This window comes from Candoia aspera, chromosome 6 (assembly GCF_035149785.1).
Source record: "Candoia aspera isolate rCanAsp1 chromosome 6, rCanAsp1.hap2, whole genome shotgun sequence".
NCBI lineage: Eukaryota > Metazoa > Chordata > Lepidosauria > Squamata > Boidae > Candoia > Candoia aspera.
The window spans coordinates 71,487,115-71,506,139 of record NC_086158.1 but is presented as its reverse complement, the minus strand read 5'-3'; the positions used below and the strand labels follow the sequence as shown (position 1 = coordinate 71,506,139).

At 35.7% G+C, this 19,025-nt stretch overlaps 1 protein-coding gene across 1 annotated transcript in view; it reads left to right on the top strand.

Annotated features, from left to right (window-relative positions):
* LOC134500208 (heparan sulfate glucosamine 3-O-sulfotransferase 1-like) overlaps positions 1-18,643 on the top strand; it is an 82,659-nt gene extending 64,016 nt beyond the window's left edge. The window contains exon 2 of the mRNA XM_063307369.1: positions 16,457-18,643. Within this exon, the coding sequence (XP_063163439.1) occupies positions 16,583-17,509 (927 nt within the window). The 5' untranslated portion in view covers positions 16,457-16,582 and the 3' untranslated portion in view covers positions 17,510-18,643. The remainder of the gene's footprint in view (positions 1-16,456) is intronic.
* Positions 18,644-19,025: the final 382 nt, after the last annotated feature.

Sequence of the window (19,025 nt, the reverse complement as noted above, 5' to 3'; positions counted from 1 at the left end):
GTCATTAATCCCATTCTCTGGACTTCCTCCCAGTGGAATTTCAGTCTGCTTCATCCTTCCCGTGCTTCTGAAAACTTGTAAAATTGGGATCTGCAGCACACATGGCTTATTTATATGGATTTCATTTTATATGTAAGGGGGAGAGGGTCAATTTATTTACTGTTAGCTGCCCAGAGGCTCTGAGAATGGGCAGCATAGAGTATAGTAAGAAAATAAATAAATTTTGGCCATGTATGTCACAAAACAACCAAACCCCTGTTTCTCCCAAGCATATTTACGCTACTCCGTGCAGACAAGGATCTCTAACTGTACATAGCAAAATTAAGTAGTTTGTTAGGCCCTTGTGTCCTCTTCTAATTCCCATACAATGCAAGTAGACAGGGATATGTTAGGATTTGTGCACACACACATGTACACTGCATTAAGTATTCTCTTTTGATAATCTTATGTAAAGAACCCACATTTCTTAAAATATGTCAGGGAATAAGAGATCAAATATTTTGGAGACACAATTTGAATTATAATTATAAACATAAATATGTAGCCATAAAACTAGATGTGATATTTTCAAGAGTTTTCTTTTACTTCATAACTTTGTCAGGCTATTTTACAGTATATCTTACATTTTTCTTCTAACTGATGTAGTAGCCTAGAATTTTAAAACAGTTAAGGATGAGTTGAAAAAATGGCAAGCTGTCGAGGTCTATAGAATCCATGGGGTACCATATAATTAAATGCTGGAAAGTTTTAACTATGCCAAATAGTTCTACTGGTATTAATTATATCCTAAATTAAGAAAATTTGGAATAAAACTGTGAGTTGACAAGGCAACATTAATATTTCTGTAGTTCTTGTAACTGGATATTGTTCTCTAGTTACCAAAATATCTTCATGGTGACTGATTGGATATGTTCCAGACAATCTAAGAATAGATAGATTCTATCTGAGATTTCATAATGGTTTTTAAATTTAGGATATAATCATATATGTATGTATGTACGTATGTGTGGGTGTGGGTATAATTATAGCCTAAATTTAAATGTATTGATGATCAACTGCTTGGATCATAAATGATTTCAGGAACAGGGAAGGGAATCGGCACCACAATCATAGGTATCTTTCCTTGCAAGTGAATTCCATTATGTCTGGCGGAGGAGTTTACTTCTAGTAAGTGTGTTTGGGATTGCTTTTGTCTGTATGTGTGTGTTTTCAAGTCAGTGTTGACACCTGGTGACTGCCTGGACAAGTCCCTGCAGTTTTCTTTTCAAGATTTCAGAAGAGGTTTGCCATTGCCTGCTTCCTAGGGCTGAGAGAGAGGGACTGGCCCAACATCACCCAGCCGGTTTCATGTGTAAGTCAGGACTAGAATTCATGGTCTCCTGGTTTCTAGCCCAGTGCCTTATGAGCTTCATCAGATGCATAAAGTAGCCAGACTGATTACAATTTATGTAAGCATCTGATGAAGTGAGCTGCGGCTCTTGAAAGCTTATGCCTTTTAATAAAACTTGCTTTCTTCTTACACTGTCTGTAAATCATATGTAAATAATTACAGAATAGGATGATTTTTTCTTAACATAAGTTTTTCCATTGTAGCTCCCTCCAAATATGTTGGATTCCAATTCACATCATCCTCCAGCATTGATCATGTAGGTTTTAGAAATTGTAGATCAACACATGTGGAATGTGCCAGATTAGAGGGATTACTTTTTAGCATTATTTTGAAAGGTTGATATCATACTTCATTTGTTTTAGAACAAGCCCTGCATTTTAACATAAATAATTCTGAGGAATTAAACATTTGGTTTCTCACCTTTATTTATGTCCTAACAACCAGGAAACACACTGAGACAAGGAACTGGTCTCTAATATTTATTATTAGTACTTAACAGGAATCCTAACAAACTGAAGAAGCGTGGGAAAAACCCAGACATATAACCCCCAAGGGTTAAGGCGGTCCCGATCTGTGCCTCTTTGAATGGCTGAACAATTCCTCAGTGCTACGCATGCGCTTGACATTCTGGATGGGAGCCCCCTGCTCGCCATCCTTACTCATGACAATTTAGGTGCTAAATATGACCAGAGTTTTTAATGGCCATTCAAACAAGAAACATAAAATGCTTAAATTAAGAGATTATTCTAATCCATAAATGTTTTAACTGTGATTTGTTCAACAAGCCATAATGGCGTAATTTACACATTAGACTAAACCAGACTAAGCCGAAGAACCACATGTGGTTCCCAATATGTGAAACAAGTCAGTAAAAATGTATTAAAAACTGTTTCTCCAATGTCATGCATCTCATTTTCATAACACCATGTATAGTATAAGACATAGATATGGTTCATAGGGTTTTCACTGAATTAAATATTCTAATGATGGATTTTACCATATGCTACTTAAAGCAACTCAACACAAAACTCCTAAGATAGTTTTTTAAAAAAATCTTAGTCCTTCCTTTGTACTAACCCTTCTTGTTTTCTCAAGTAGAGAGATTTATAGGTAATGGCACTGTATCAAAAACATTTGGACTTTATTTTTAAAGTCCCATGTATCCTCTTGTCCATTTGCTTGCACTCTATGTGGTACATATCAACAACTCAGCAACTACTTAATCTTAGTCAGTTAAAGCTGACAGTTGACTGATAGACAAGAGTTCTCTTCAGAGAAAAATCCAATCAGCAAAATCTCTGTGGAAACATCAAGTCTAGTTTAAGAAAGAAATGTTATTCCACAGCAGTTCCATGGAGCACAAAAGTAAAGGTTTGCCAATAGTCCATGGATCTCATTAAAGGAGTGAGGCATCCATCAATCAGCAGGTACTAAACTCAACAGTATTATGCTAGCCTCACCTTTGGGCTTAAAGAAATCTGGATTGTAGGAATCGTGTTGAAAAGTAACGTAGCTGAGACCCAAGACCATTTTCCTCCCATCTTTGAAGAGACATCATCATTATTATTGGCAGTCTTGCTGAACTGTGTAAACTTCATCTCAGTTTGCCAGAACAAGGCAATATAGTCAAGTCTGCAAACAATTATAAGCTATAGTGCATAGAATATTTTTGATTCTTTTGAAAATGTGATGGAGAAAAATAATTTTAAAAATGAAGAAGAAAATTAGGCATACTTTTAAATGTTATTTGCTAGCAGCAGAGCTGGGCTTCTTTTCACTGTTCTCAAGATGCTGAGTTCTGTAATGTTATTTTCTGATACATATTAAGAACTTTTCACACTTAACATATTCCAAATTGGATGGTATACATAATGTTACTAGAACTTGAAGCTGTAATAATGATTAAAGTTAGCTGTGCCAGCCTTAGGCATTTTTACACCACTGTGGTTGTCAAAATACTGTTCCTTCATATGTACACATGTGTTCATTTTAATTGTGGTAGAGCATAGATAGAAGGCAGAAAATGGCATGCTGAATGGAATCTGTACACTAAAATGATCAGCTTCGCGTTGTTTCAGGGTAAAGCACCCTTTCTGTCAAAGAAAGAAACACACCCATATAATTACACCAGATATAAATTTTATTTTGTTTTATACATTCTCTTATCCATCTGCTCATTTTGATTATTAGACTGAAAATATGAACAAAAATAAATGGATCAAAATATCTATGACTGCTTCTCAAATTATCAGCATTTGGCCTGGTTTTGCCTAGACATTTTCTGTCTCTTTGCTAGACAAAAGCCATTTCTCATCACTGTAATTGAGAAAGCCAGTATATTTAAGTAGATGGTCAGCAAATCATCCAAGTAAAAAATTCTATACCCCTGAGAATTCAAGAACTTCATTTTAAGGATATACTGAATAGTTGAGTTGGGCCCTTTGGGCAATTCTTCCAGGGGAAACAGGTGCCAATTTTGCTTTCTCCAAATTAGAAACATCCAAGAATTGCCTAGAACAGTACCATCCCTGGCCATTCTGTCTGGGGATGGAGGAATTGTCGCCAACAGCATCTCAATGAACTCAAATTGGTGAAGGCTCTGCTATAATTATTTTCTCACCTACATATGAGAGGTTTAATTAAAACAGAAATAAAAGCATGCCATAGATCCTGAAATCCAGTAAAACTGTAGCAACATCTTCCAAGCAACTTTCCTACATATACTTTATGCCTAATATAGATTTCCAAATTGTATACAAGGAAAGAAATGGAAGCACAACCAGCCACAGTTAGGGTTTACGGAATACTAGCTAAACTAGTACAAGACTTGTGCTAACATTAACACTGTTGGGCCAAAGAAAATAGGGATCAACACACTATATAGTAAGGGATTTTCTGCGTTATCAAGAGCGTTATTTTTCTTCATACAATGTATTATTTTCCCCCAATTCCCTTAATTATGGAACCCCTCAGAATACCTAGCAAACAAAATATGTCTAGTTGATACTGTTGTAGATGTGTATGTTTTTTCCCATTTAGCCACAATGAAGTACATGTTATGAAACTGGTATCATTTAGAGGACTTAATCTCCCGGTTCAGCTTTACTAGAATGTTATTAGTATAAGAGAGATTCCACATTCAAACAACTACAATAATGGTTTATTTTTTTGTAATTTGTTTGGAAAATCAGTTGCTATACAGTTTATGCGTGTTCTAAGGAGTTTGCTGCATAGCTTTGGGTACACATATATATTTTGAGAGAGGTGGTGGATAGAATGAGGAAATACACCTCAAAGCCATATTTTCGTCAGGGAATTTTCTACGAACGTTATCAGAAATAGGAATTAGAAAAAAAGTAATTCTAGCCATGGGAAAATATTCTTTTTCAACATGCCTATCTAGATACATCACCTGCCAACCATTTAATATACTTACAGTTTATGTTAACCTTCCATAGCATTGCTTTTTAATCTATCCTTTTTCTGGATACCAGGTGAGAAGATAGCCTGAGGCCAACAGCAATTGCTTTATTAGTCATATTTGTAGACCTCTAGTAGCTGGTGTGCTTTTTCTCCCCAATTCCTTTTGTTTCTTGAAATTCATGACATCAAGCTCTTAATGGAAATGAAACTGCTTCTTCATTAACACAAGCATTAGCTTAGTAACTTCACAAGAGATTTTTTCTGCTGAAGTTTGCCACTTCATTTTCTCTGTGATATTATCTATTATGTCCTGTCTGTTTTCATGTTCCAAATAGTTGTGTCTGGAGTGATGTTTGTGTGTGGGTGTATGTGTTCCTATGTATTTATTGTACCTTTTTTTTTTAATGCCCTCTATAAATGTTCAACATCATCCACAAAATCAGGGGAATAAAGACTCTTAGAGGAAAAACAGGATATAAATTTAACAAATAAGGTGGCAGTATTTTAAAAATTACGAAGATGAATTAATTCACTTAATGGATGAGCAGAAATTCATTAAAAGCTTCAGTACCATTTCTCGTGGATTAGACACAGAACAAGACTCCTTATTAAACTCCACCTGTAGATTATTCAAGACCATCTACATAACATCAGTTGTTTTATGTTTTTTGTTTTATTTCACCTTTTCCATTCTTCTCTTGTCTCTCGTTTCCCTCCCACAACAAAAATCTATTTGTTTCTCAGGATGATATGCTTATGTAACAATAGATTTATTGATCTCTGCAATGCCATAGGATTCTTAGTTTTTACTGCAGTAGGTTGACATGGCTATATCCTAGAAAACAAGATTTTTAGTATCGTTCATCTGTGGTCACTACTTAAATTGATTTCCCATCTTAAAAGTAATTATGTCTTTCTGCCCTTTCTCCTAAACATTCCGCTTTTCTCTTCTCCTAACAACTGTGTATTTATAACATATTTCTCCTCAGGACATACTTCATATACTCAGTGAAATGGACTATGATCCAAAAAGGTTATGGTATAATACACTTAGTCTAAGGTGATACAAGTCTTCTTGTTTTTCTTTCTTGATTAACTATCTCTTTGGAAAGTTCTAAAATGTAAGTTAGATTTGTTAGAGTTACATCTTGCCTTTTCTCCAGGAGCTCAAGGCAGTTAATATGGGAAGGCCCATTTTATTCCATTAACAAGAACCCTCTAGAATTGGTTGGGCTTGAGACTGCCAGAAGATTCTTTGGCTGAGGATGGATTTGAACCTGATTCTCCTCAGCCCCAATCTAACATCTTAACTAGACTGACCATATGTCCTGTTTTGAATGGGACAGTCCCGTTTTTTTAACATTTCCAGACCGTCCCGTCATTTTATTTATTTATTTATTTATCAAATTTGTCATTTATATATTTTAATATAAATGTCCATTTTGTCCCATTTTCTTAAAAATCTTACTTAAAATTTGAAAGTTCCCACGAACCTGTCAGAATGCAGTCTGACTTGGAGTGGAAGGAGGGGGAGCTCAGCAGAAATGGCGGGGGAAAAAGCCGCAGAGCTCAACCTGGCAGGAAACCTAAAAAGAAAAAAACAGGATCAGCTGATAGGCAGTGATCAGAGGGTGAGCCAATTGGCTCCTGCCTTGAAACAGTGGGAAGAAAAGAACGTAAAAGCACAGCCAGAGGAAGAACAGGTTGTCGTGGACAACCATTCACTACACTCTCCAGCCCAGCCTTGCCTCTCGCAAATGAAGGAATCCGAAGATTCCCAGCCCGAGAAAACCAGAGAAGTTCCTGCCTGCCGATCCAGCCCGTTGCCCAGCCCTGCCCTGTTTTGCCATCCCAATGTCCTGTTTTTGTCTGAAGGAAATATGGTCAGCCTAATCTTAACTGATTTGCCATACTAGATTTGTTTTAATTCAGCTGCCTTGCCATTCTATATTTTTGATTCTTATTTAACAACACTTTCCTTCAATTTTCTAGAACCAAAATTAAGCTAACCAGTCTGTTATATCCTGGATCTTGCCATTGTATTGGCCTTTGGAAATGAGAGGCTGAGCTTAGAGTATGTTACATTTGAGTAAAAATTTCCAAATTATCTAGATCCAGTGATTTTATTTGCTATTTACCATAGCTCTTTAAAACGCACTTCGGGCACAGGCATTTTTTCCTCCGTCATCTCCATTGAAGATGTGTACAAATAATTCATTTACTTCTCTGGAGCCTCTTTATCTGCCGAAGAGTTCTCTTAATTGCCCTGTCATTCCAGCCAAATTTCCTGCTTACAACGTATTTATAAAAGAATTATTTGTGTTGTTCTTAGTATTATTAATTATGCTATCAAAATATTTAATTATCTCACTGCATTGCCTTTTGTTCTCATTTCTCCAGTAGTTTTCTTGTCCCTGTTTGTTAGCCATGATGGTGACTGTTAGATCTTTTTGGTATCGTGGCCATTTTTATTTTCCCTTTTTCCGTCTACTTTATTAGTACTGCATCCATTTTGGGGGATTTTTTTCCTTTTTAAATCAGATTTACATTTAAATATAAACTAAATTTGGCACTATGAACATTGTTTCTAATTGAGTTTACTACAAACACATATTAGATGCCACCTAAGATTAAATTGGCAGTCACTTCTCCTTTGGTCAGTTCCATGACCAACTGCCCTAAATCAAAAACGTTATCTAGGGATTGTACTATTTTGTCATGAATAGCACATGCATTTATTCAATCTATATGTAAATAATTGAAATCACTCATCACTTTCTTCTTGAGATGTTTTCTCCATTTCGCTATCACTCTGGGCATTTTAACTGAGGAGATAATAGTATAGCCTTGTTTATTTTCAGAGCCTAATATCCGCACCCAAAAATTCTATGGAGAATTTGGTTCCTTTTGAAAATTCCAGATCGTTGGATGATGGAGATCCAGGAATCTGGATTCATTTCATTTTCAATGCAATATACTCCAGTTTATGATATCAGATGTTAGAATTTGCTGCTGCATTTTGGTTGGTATGAGAACTATGTGGAAGTGGTGATTGGGACAAACATGCAAAGTAGCTGAACTAACATTTTGCAGGGTTTTTTCCTTTTGTTTCTGAGAAGGAAAGAGAAAGTTAGGAAGGGTAGTTAAATCCAGTACTGTGAACCACGTATGAGTCCCAATTATGAATGCAGATAAGGTACCCAGATCTATAACATCATGTCTCCAGTTAGAAGGGATGCATTCATAGGAGTAGAATTCAGGGTAATACTGTTAAAAATTGGCATATTTATCCAATTTATAACCAGTGCTTCTTGGCTTTAATCTGAGAGCCAGCTGATGAGCAAAAAAAAAAAAAAATCTACCAGTAAATTAAAGGTCAACAAATTTTGACCTGAAACAGTAAGAATTATAATATATTCCAAAGTTGTCTTCCATATGTTTAAACACGTATGTAGCTCTTCTAGTCTATAGTATTAAATGACTTTAAATCACTTCTTAGACTTTATTCTTATAAATATTTTGACTCAAATTTTGCCTATTATTTAAAATAACTTTAAATTTTTCATTCAGGAGCCTCAATTTCCTAATAAGTGGCTGCTTTTTTTTCTTTTTGCCTAATGCATGCCATATCATTTTGTTACTAAGCAACCAACATGGCCAAATAATAGAAAAACATAACTTGTAATAGGGTGCTATAATTTTGATGCTGTACAGGGGAGTTGGGGAAGAAAGAACAGGACTAATTTTTAAATTATGCACCATGAAGCTGTTGCAAATGTTCTATGAGATAGGAAAAATGAAGTGTTGCGATTTCAAATCCATGGTTTTCATTATGCAAAGTTGTTTATAATGTTTCTAAATGTGTGCATTTAATTCCACAAAGATAGCAAAATGCAGATATTATTTAGATAATATTTCCCAGTTATCTACTCTGTGTATCGTTTAATCCCTCTTTAGGTTTATTGACCAATTATAGCATAACCATATGAGCTAACACCTCCAAGCGTCATCAAAATCAATCAATTTCTTAGACTGAACTTGGAATGTTGTTCCAATAGAATTGCTCCCAAAGGCAACTTTGATACATTTAGGTTTCAGTTCTGTAATGTAGTTTGAATCTGATTATCCTTTGTAATATATTTCTGGGCAACATTTTATTTTGGCAGAAATTTCTGCCATATAGAACAATCAGTTCTGCAAATGTACTAGACCTCTCTAAAGCAAGGGATAGATAGATAGATCGATAGATATAGATATAGATATAGATATAAACAGAGACATACACATTTTCTTTCATGGTTATCACATGTAAGCATAGTAGCATAGTAGGAATCTTACTTTTTGTTTAAAATAAAGATGCAAGTGTATAGTCTGTATGGATATTAATTTGAAAATGTGAATCCTGAAAAAGCAGATGGAGAGAACTAAGCAGTACATTTTGGTGGTTAGGTAATGTAGATGGGAGCTCTTCCTACACTTCAGTCTATTTTAGAAACTTGAAAGAGAAGAGGAATGTAATGAGGATGAGCTGGAGAGTGAGGAATCGTAAGTCACCATGAAAATGGATGAAATGTTGTGTGTTCATTCAGATGCAGTCTAATATAATGGAGGAGTGGAGGTCAGGGAGTAGGAGAAAACTACTCTTTTGAAAATACTGTTTTGTACAGCTACATACAACAGTTTGGGTAGCCCTGGCCAAATCGATTTTTGTCATGTTTAACTTCATAACATGTAGCGGTTGTGTCTGCTTCAGTTCATTTAAGGATTCATCGAAATATACAATTTGATTAGGGGTTCCTACACTTTAGCCGACAATTGTATTGTGTTATTCTATAAAAGTGCACACAGGCCACTTACTACCATCTGTATAAATGCTAGATCTTGACAGTTGCACAATGAACTGTAGTAGTAGACAGCCTAAGTAGGAATATATTTGTTCTTAGTCTGAACAGTTTATTTTTGTTTATTTTCTATCCCTTTATTATTTTTCTAAATAACTCAAGGCGGCAAACAAACCTCATACTCCTTCCTCCTCCTCTTTTCCCCAGAAGAACAACCCTGCGAGGTGAGTTGGGCTGAGAGAGAGGGACAGGCCCAAGGTCACCCAGCCGGCTTTCAGGACTAAGGCGGGACTAGAACTCACTGTCTCCTGGTTTCTAGCCCATTGCCTTAACCACTAGGCCAAACTCGTTTATATACGAACTTCAGATTTTCATCTCTCCCATCTGTAATCACTAGGAGTGAAGTTGCTTTTTAGTTTCTCTTATTCATTTTGGAATGGCTTGTGCAGAATATTTGGGGGGCAGTCAAAATAAATGGCTGCCTAAGGGACAATTTGTCAATTAAGTACAAAAGCATGTTAAGTGGCAGAGTTAAAAGGAGCTTGGATAGGATGAAGGAAAGGTGGAGGGGATGCTGCACTGTGAGCAACATAGTGCAGCATTGTATTTATGGGGCTGTATGCTATCTGCTTAGAATAGAGATATAACTGTTAAAAAAAACTGTACAAAATGGCATGCAAAAACGAAAGCAATATATCAGGAATGAAGCTGGAGGACAAGAACCAGCAGTCACCAGGATCAAGAGTAGTTATGTCGACATAAACCAGATGCTTCTCACAGCCTTGAAAAGAAAAGACAATTACAGGTAGTCATCATTAAGCAATCACAATTGGGACTGGCAACTCAGTTGTTAAGCAAAGCAGTTGCTAAGCGAAACTGTGACTGTGCTTACAATCTTACTTCAGCTTTCTTTTGCTTTACAGACCTGTGAAGATTGTAAATGAAGGCATTGGTCGCAAAATTACTTTTTCATCACTGATGTAACTGTGAAAGGTCGCTGTCCGAGGCAGTCACTAAACAAGGACTACCTGCATCCATTAACCTGGAAACGTGGAAGGAAAAAGCTTAAAATTTAAACCTTAGAGCACATACCTGTATATAGGCTTTGATCACTGTGTACTCTATGGTACAAAGTTAAAGATGACAAAGATGGGTTTGGCCAGGAGTGTCTAAACTCCCTCTTGAGACTTGGAGGCTCTTTGCCTTCCAGAAGGCCATTAAGATCTGGCTCTTCTTACAAGCGTTAGGTCAGGATGGCAAATAAGCCCAGCATTTTTTTGGTTTTTGAGAGTGTTATGGTACTGATGGTTTTAGAGCAGCCTTTCTCAACTTTGTGACCCTGGAGAAACCCTTGAAATATTTTTCAGGCCTCAGGGAACCCCTGCACATTCAGGCCGGAAGTTACAAAGTTATTACATTCATTTCATGGGTAGGCCTATATATGTACGCATTAACAGTGTTCTTAAACTAAAAATAAAGAATGAAACTTACCTCTTTAATCTGAAGTTGCCCGAATTTGAAATAATTTTTAAAATAACTCATGATCTCCCAGGGAACCCCTAGTGACCTCTCGCGGAACCCTAGGGTTCCACGAACCCTGGTTGAGAAACCCTGTTTTAGAGTTTTAATTTTATTTGTGTGTTTGTTAGCTGCCTAGAGTTGTTTATATAATATAGGCAGCCGTATAAATGTATCAAATAAATAAATATTCAAGTAGACAGATCTTCTATGTGAAGATGGTTACATCCTATGTTGCAACGAAGAAACCAATCTAGCTGTGTTGTGTCTCTGAGCCTCCTTCTGAGAAGCAAGATTCTGGACATGGAACTAAGTGTCTGAAGAGCTGAGATTTACTGCCGTGTCTGGAGTGAAATCTATTATTTTGAGTGCAAGAGTAAAAAGGCAGACTTAAGCTGTGGAAAATGCAATCCAACCAAATTCATGGATGCAATATGTGGAGCTTTGGAGAGAATAAATGTATTTTATTTATTATTTATTTATTTATTATTATGTGTTTATTGCTTGCATTTTCTCCTGGCGGTCAAGGGTATATACATAAAAGTCTCCCTGATTTTATCTCCACAATAGTACTGCTGCCAGCCTTACTAGGTAGACCAGACAGGAAACATGACCATATGAGCTAATTCTATTTTATTGTAAAGCTACATTGACAGAATCTTGCAAGTGTGAAAGTACAATTCTCCCACTTCTCCTTTACAGCCTGAGAAACTAGGGAAGGTCTCTTCTGAGCCTCTTGCCCCTCCCACTATCCAGCTGCAGGCTACAGTGTCTCTTATCTGATCATTCCTTAGGCAGCATCATTACACTACCCTAGCTCTCCTAGAATTGTTGAACATTAGTAATCAATATAAGAGAGACTTCATTGAAATACAAATATTTGGTACTATATGTGAACTGTTATGGACATTCACTGAGGAAACTGTAAGAACCTTCATAATCTTGATCTTAGGAAGTAGGAGAATAGGTAAAAGAGACCCGCATAACTGGCCCTTTCTCTGGTGGTGTCAGTTTTGTGACTTTATGACATCAGAAGCTTTTGGGTGTGTATGAGGGGAACGTTTAATAAAAATGAAGTCTTGTTTTAAAGAATGATAATATAGTATTTGCAAGTCAACTTTCTGTCTTGTGATGACAGACCAGCATTTCATATTAACATTCATAGTGATAGGTAATTCTTTCAGTATTTCTAAAATGCAGATTAAAACCTGTGGAGTGGAATTAAAATATTATTTATTGTAGTAAAAATGATTTGAATAACTGTAGTTGTTTTCCTAATGCCATATATTGAAAGGGAACTGTTTTCTCATATGTAATTTCTTTTAATTGTCTTAATTAAAACTTGTGAATCATCCTGATATTAGATCTTATTTAGTTAAAATCAATGACTGAACATTGTTTTCAGGAACACTTTCATCCTTATTTAGAAAATTGTAATTTATAACACACATACATGTACATATTCACAGCTTTTTCCCCCATTTCAAATATGGCTTTTATTTTTCCATAAATATACACATTTTTCAAGTTGCACTGACAGAAGATCCCTGTTTGACAGGTTGACGTTATCTATACACTGTTGTTCAGGTAGTTGAAACCAAGTTAGCTTTTACCTTTTGCTACTTTATCATTTGCTTCACACCATCAACAGAGCTGCAGTTTCAACCTGACCTACTGAAATTGAAAATGTAACCTTCCCAAAATAATAGATGAGGGATTCTTTGGGTTGACAACTTATGTAGGGCTTATTCTCTGAGCCTGTGACCTAACACATGAAGAAACTTGTAAAAACTACCTACATGCAGTACCAATAATAGTTATATTCTCCTGGGGGGCCTCGATCCATTGAACTTCACTTGCAGTGCTAACTTTAATGATCACAGAGGTTGAAAATAATAGGAGAAAAGAACAATGAAGCACAGTTAAGTAACTTAAAGACTGTTGTCTTGACATTCAAGGTGTTCATAACTTTACAAGTCAAACTCACAAGACCTACAAAAGCAGAAAACACAAATTGAACATACCCATAATTTACAGTATAATAAAATGATAATGAAATAACTAAAAAACAAGAGAATCTATGAAAGGTTCAGATGCGAAGATCAGGTTATATGATCACATTGCATAACTTGTTTCTTTGTAACAGAACATTAAATCTGAAAAGCAGCCATCCCTCAGGCCACGCAATAAATGCTTTCAAAACTATCAGGATAAAAATTCATTCTCCAAAGTGAAAAGCCCTTTAATTTGAAAGGAATATTATATAGATCTTAATCTTCCTGAAAAGTATCACCTTCTTATATGTGAACATATCTTGTGTGTCAGAAGTCTTGGTGACTAGTAAGTATCTGCTTAGGAAAAGTTTGTTTCAAATATGTAGCTTAAGCACAAGTCTTTTCATAGGTATCTATGGCAGAATGAATTGAAAAGCATGACTGGTTTAATTTTAATGATGAAAGATTGAGAAAATGAGTGTAGAATTCAAAGGTGATGAGGTTTTCTAAATGGGAGACACATTATTATTTGGTAGTATCAAAAGTGGATCTTGGGGAAAACTGGACATAGAAGAAAAAAGAAGAAACAAGCATGAAAGTAGAACCACAGGAAGAGAAAATACAAATCCTGTATGAAAGTATGTTAGGAAACAGACTATTTGTCCAATAGAATGAATGGAAAGTGAACCTAAGGAAAAAGAATATGGAAACTGCTTGGAACAGAGGGAAGAGAATTATGTTACAAACTATCACAGAAATATATGGAAGTGTAAGATGTATGTTTGGGAGTGGCATTGGTATGTCAGAGTTAGATTGAAATGATTACTATAAGCATTAATGTACAAGAAAAAATGTGGAAGAGAAAATCATAATTGCTCTGAGAATCTTTAAAAAATGGCAAAGCTGCATGTGTAGTGGTATAACCTGAGGGCCCCACTCTCCCGGCTTTCCAAAAGGGAGTGAAGACTTGGCTTTGCCACCTTGCTTGAGCAGGAGCGGGGAGAGTCAATCACGGGGGTGGTGGGTGCCTTGATGAGGCCCTGAGAAATCGTATTGAGACTGTTGTTTCCCCATCTTGGATTTTATATTTTATATTTATCTTTTTATGATGAGTCTGTTTTTATAGTATTTTAATTTTTTATTATTTTAATCTGATTGTAAACCACCCAGAGTCGCTTTGACAAGATGGGCAGTGAAGAAATGTGAGGAATAAATAAATAACTTGAGATTATGTGAGTGTAAAGTGGTTCTACAGTTGTTTAGCATTTGAAGACTGTACCTGTGCCTGATAGTTGGAAGAATGCTACTGGTCCCCTATAAAAATGGAAGGCAGCAAGACTAAATGCAAAAGATAATAAGGGCATTAGTTTATTAAGGGTGCCTGAAATTGTACTGTTGAAATTGTACTGATAAAAATAGTACAAAAGGGGATAGTGGGCAAAATTTGAGAAGTGCATTGTGGCTTTATGTGAGCAGGAGATGTGCAGACTAGATTTTTCTCTTCAGCAGGTCACTGGAAAATACATGAATATTGGAAAGAAAGTTTACTGTGCATACATTTATTTAGAAGAAACCTAAAATGAGGGAAATAGGCTGATTACTATTTTGCACCAATATGAGGGTTGCTTGCAGAATGTGAAAAGGGCAGTGTAAAATGAAAGAAAAGCACATGTAGGAATAAATGGAATGCTTGGTAAATGCTTGATTAGGACTAAGACAACTACGTGTGATGTCCTTTCAGTTGATTAAGGTATTTATTCATATATTTATGAGAAATATATAAAGAATGCTTGTGATGACATTAGAGATGTATCACTCAGAGATATGAAGGTTTGTGTACTTTTTGATGCAAACGAGGCTGTGTTGTTAGCAGAGAACCCAAATGATTTGTAGAGACTGTTAAATAGATTGTGTGATGCATTGAAAAACATGGATCTGAAAATTAATGTATTGAAGACCAAGCTAGTTGTCAATAAGTGAGCATTTGCAAATTATTTATGCCTAAATGGCAAGAGCAGGTAGATGAACTTGTGGAACTGGGCAGAACATTGATTAAAAATAGAGAATTTTTAAGGCATGCAAATGCAGTTAGAAAGGCAGTGGGTCCTATGGAAATGGTTTTTTTTTTTCAAAAGATGTGAAAATGTCTGCATATAAGAACATGCTTTTGCCTAAAAAGTGAATGACCAGTATGAAATAAGTCTTTTGTGGTTCTTTGGTCACATAGAGATTGAATAATTGAATGGGGATCAAATTACATAATATATAAAGGAAGAGCGAAGGGGTTGAGAGGAAGGGAAGACTGAATAAATTGTGGTTGGATGAAGTTGATGAGATCCACTGTAAGAAAGAGGTGGGAAGCTTGAAGAAGAAAAAACGAAGTATTGTGCCAGGCTTCTCCCAACAGGCTAACTAAATAGGCACAGAAGATGCAAGAACTTTTGATAAGGTAGTTTTATTATAGAAAAGCTAAGGAGCCAATATAAAAGAATTCCAGCTGGGTATCAAATACAAGCTTTGTGTATAATGATCAATATTCAAATTTCTTGTCCCTCTTTATCCTACTGTTTTTATATGAAGAGCAACAAACAATTATATTTTGAGTGGGATATATATTTTCCATCTGTTTCTGGATTTGGTTCTGGCCTGGTTACTATAGGTTATTCACTTTTGACCACATGAAAGTTAACTCATATTGTGTATGGACATAATGGAAGGGATTATGGTTTGCAAGGATAGAAAAGTATCGCTGATGGTGTTGTAGTAAAATAGATTTAGTAAGATTTCTTTTCCTTTTTCCTTTCTCCTGTTTCTAATTTCTTTTCACTGTGTTTCTTACACCCTTTCTGTGCTTTGCATAACTTTGCTTACTCCAAAATGGAATAGCATGGCGGATATTCATGTATATATATATTTCCAATAAATAATTTATAATACCTGTTGGTGTTTTGTTGTGCTTATTTCCTGAGGTTTTTGTGTCTGTGTCCATGTCTGTATGTGTGTGTGTGTGTGTGAGAGAGAGAGAGATACTAGGACTATTGGGACAGATGCAATTTGCGGCATTTGGCTTGTTTTCCATTAGGTCACTCTGTTTAGAAACAGAATTAAAATTATAGTCTCATTTGCTTTGAAAACATGCAGATGAATAACTTAATTAGTTCTACGATTTTCCCCTTGTTACTTTGTTCAGAGATATATGCAGTTTTGTATGTGAGTCTTTGGCTAATACGAACAGGCAAATGATAATAATACTAATAGTGCATTGCCCTTTTTCTTTTCCCAATCTCCAGATGCCTGAGAAATCCACTGCTGTTTTGGTCCCAGCCCCAGCATCTGCTTCCTCAAAGGGAAACGTGTTCCATGTTTCATCAGCCAAGCACAGCAGCATTTTGCACTGATTGTTCCTTCCTCTCCACATGGCCTTTCTACTAGTGTCAGCATACCTTCTGCTGACTCCTGCTCATACTGCTCCAGTCGATAATGGGGCCCTCATGGAGACGCTGAAGTCGCAAGTCTTATTCAGCAATAAGAGTGAACACTATTTAGCACAAGTGAGACCTCCTGGCACAAGCAGACAAATACCTCAGACAATTATTATTGGTGTTCGTAAAGGAGGGACCAGGGCCTTACTGGAAATGCTGGATGTTCACCCAAACATTGTGGTAGCAGCTACCGAAGTTCATTTTTTTGACTGGGATGAAAATTATGTTAAAGGAATAGACTGGTATAGAAGCCTGATGCCGTTTTCATATGAAAATCAAATTACTATTGAGAAAACACCAGGCTATTTTACCTCACCACAGGCTCCCGAAAGGATTCATGATATGAATAGCTCCATTAAACTGCTGCTTATTCTAAGAGACCCCACAGAGAGAGTTATCTCTGATTATACCCAAGTCTATTACAATAGACTGGAAAACCACAAGCCTGTTCAGCTCTTTGAAGACATTGTTATAAAAAACGGAGCACTTAATACCAAATACAAGGCTATCCAGAGAAGTTTGTATGACATCCATATGGGGAGATGGCTTAAACATTTCCATTTGGATCAGATTCACATAGTTGATGGGAATACTTTGATCAGAGACCCTCTTCCTGAATTGCAAAAAGTGGAAAGATTCCTTAACCTGCCTTCCAAAATTTTGTCTTCAAATTTTTATTTTAACCAGACCAAGGGGTTCTATTGCATTAGGAGTGATGGAAGAGAAAGATGTTTGCATGAATCAAAAGGGCGTCCACATCCTGTGGTCAACAGTACTGTCTTAGAGCAACTTTACTCCTACTTCAGAGAGCACAATGCAAAATTTTATAGAATGATTAATCATTCTTTTGACTGGCATTAATAACTTTGATTTTGAAGAAAAGTGTTTCCTTTTAAATAGTCCTCAGATAAATTATTTTCAAGTTCTTCCTGTTAAATTCCGGGTTACATCCATTTTGATATGAAGATGATTATTTCCCTCCCTGGGAGAGAGTTGAGGTATGCATTAGTGTGCCCAAGGAAGACAGGCTTAACTTTCGCTTTTAATTACTGGAATGAACTTCATTGCACCAGCTCATGTTCCCTGACTTCAGTGGAGTTAGTCAGAACTACACTTGCATTGTCTGTTTTTATTCAGATTTATGAACAAAAGAAGCTTCACAGAAAACTACTTTAACCGATGCTTTAAAAATGTGTAGCTGAAATGGTATTATTCTACTTTCAGGTTTTGTTGGCTGCTGTTATTTTTCTATCCAGCTCCATGACAGTGGGACTGGTTTTTAGATCTTTTCATACTGTAAAATAATTATATATTAGAAGAAGATATGACTTAGTGGTTCCATTATATCATTTTATTTATTTAGTGAAATGATAACTGTAAAGTATATGCCATTTAAAGAAGTATCAAAAGTGAGTTTAAACAGTTACAGCTTTGGTTTATGTTATGGGTCCCTCTATGTAGGGTATTTGTAATCAGTAACACATTTATTATTCACATAGGTTTAAAACAATTAACAATTATTAAGCTTTTAATATTTCCAATTGAAGCAAGAGGGCTCTAAAGTAACCCCACTTTACCCAGTAGACATCAGGAATTTATAAGCTGTAATCTTATACATCATATGAATTATGTAATCATATAATCATATAAATTATGATTATATGATTAATCATATAAATTGTATGAGCCACCTATTTAAAAATACCCTTCATAAATGCATAATTAATAGTCTTGTTTGTATTTTGTAATCACTTGTTCCAATACTTTATATAATTAATTTGGCACATTTATGGGGAAAAAAATTGCCTGCTCTCCAAAGTGTGGAATAATTTTTGTAATATCTATTTGAAGACCAGATGTATTCAAGTGCATAGTAACTTCATGTGGTACTGTATACTATACACACAATATTCAAAATAATCAAGTATGGGTTTCTGATTTATCTATAAAAACTATAAAATCTACATGGATGGATTAGGATCCATGTAACAGTCATCTCTCCTTTTCGTATTTAACATCTCTGGGGAATTTGTAGATTGAGGTATAAACACATACCAACATCACACATTGTTGACAAATGAAGACGTTTGGTTAGCAATCAAGCAAGCAGATTTTACAAAAGTGAGTGCTAATTTTCTTGTAATTGTAGAGTTGAAAGGTACTTCAGAACTCACATAGTTCAATCCCCAGCCAAGTTGGAAAATCCGGTACTGTAGTGTTTCTGACAGATGGCCTTTATCTAGATGGTCCTTAAAAAAACTGAAATAGATGAGAGAACCCTGAGATATTTAAACAGCTGTACTCTCAGCATGTTTTAGATACTTGATTGAAATTGCCGTTCTTCTAATTTAAAGCTATTGCTATACTTTATTCTTAT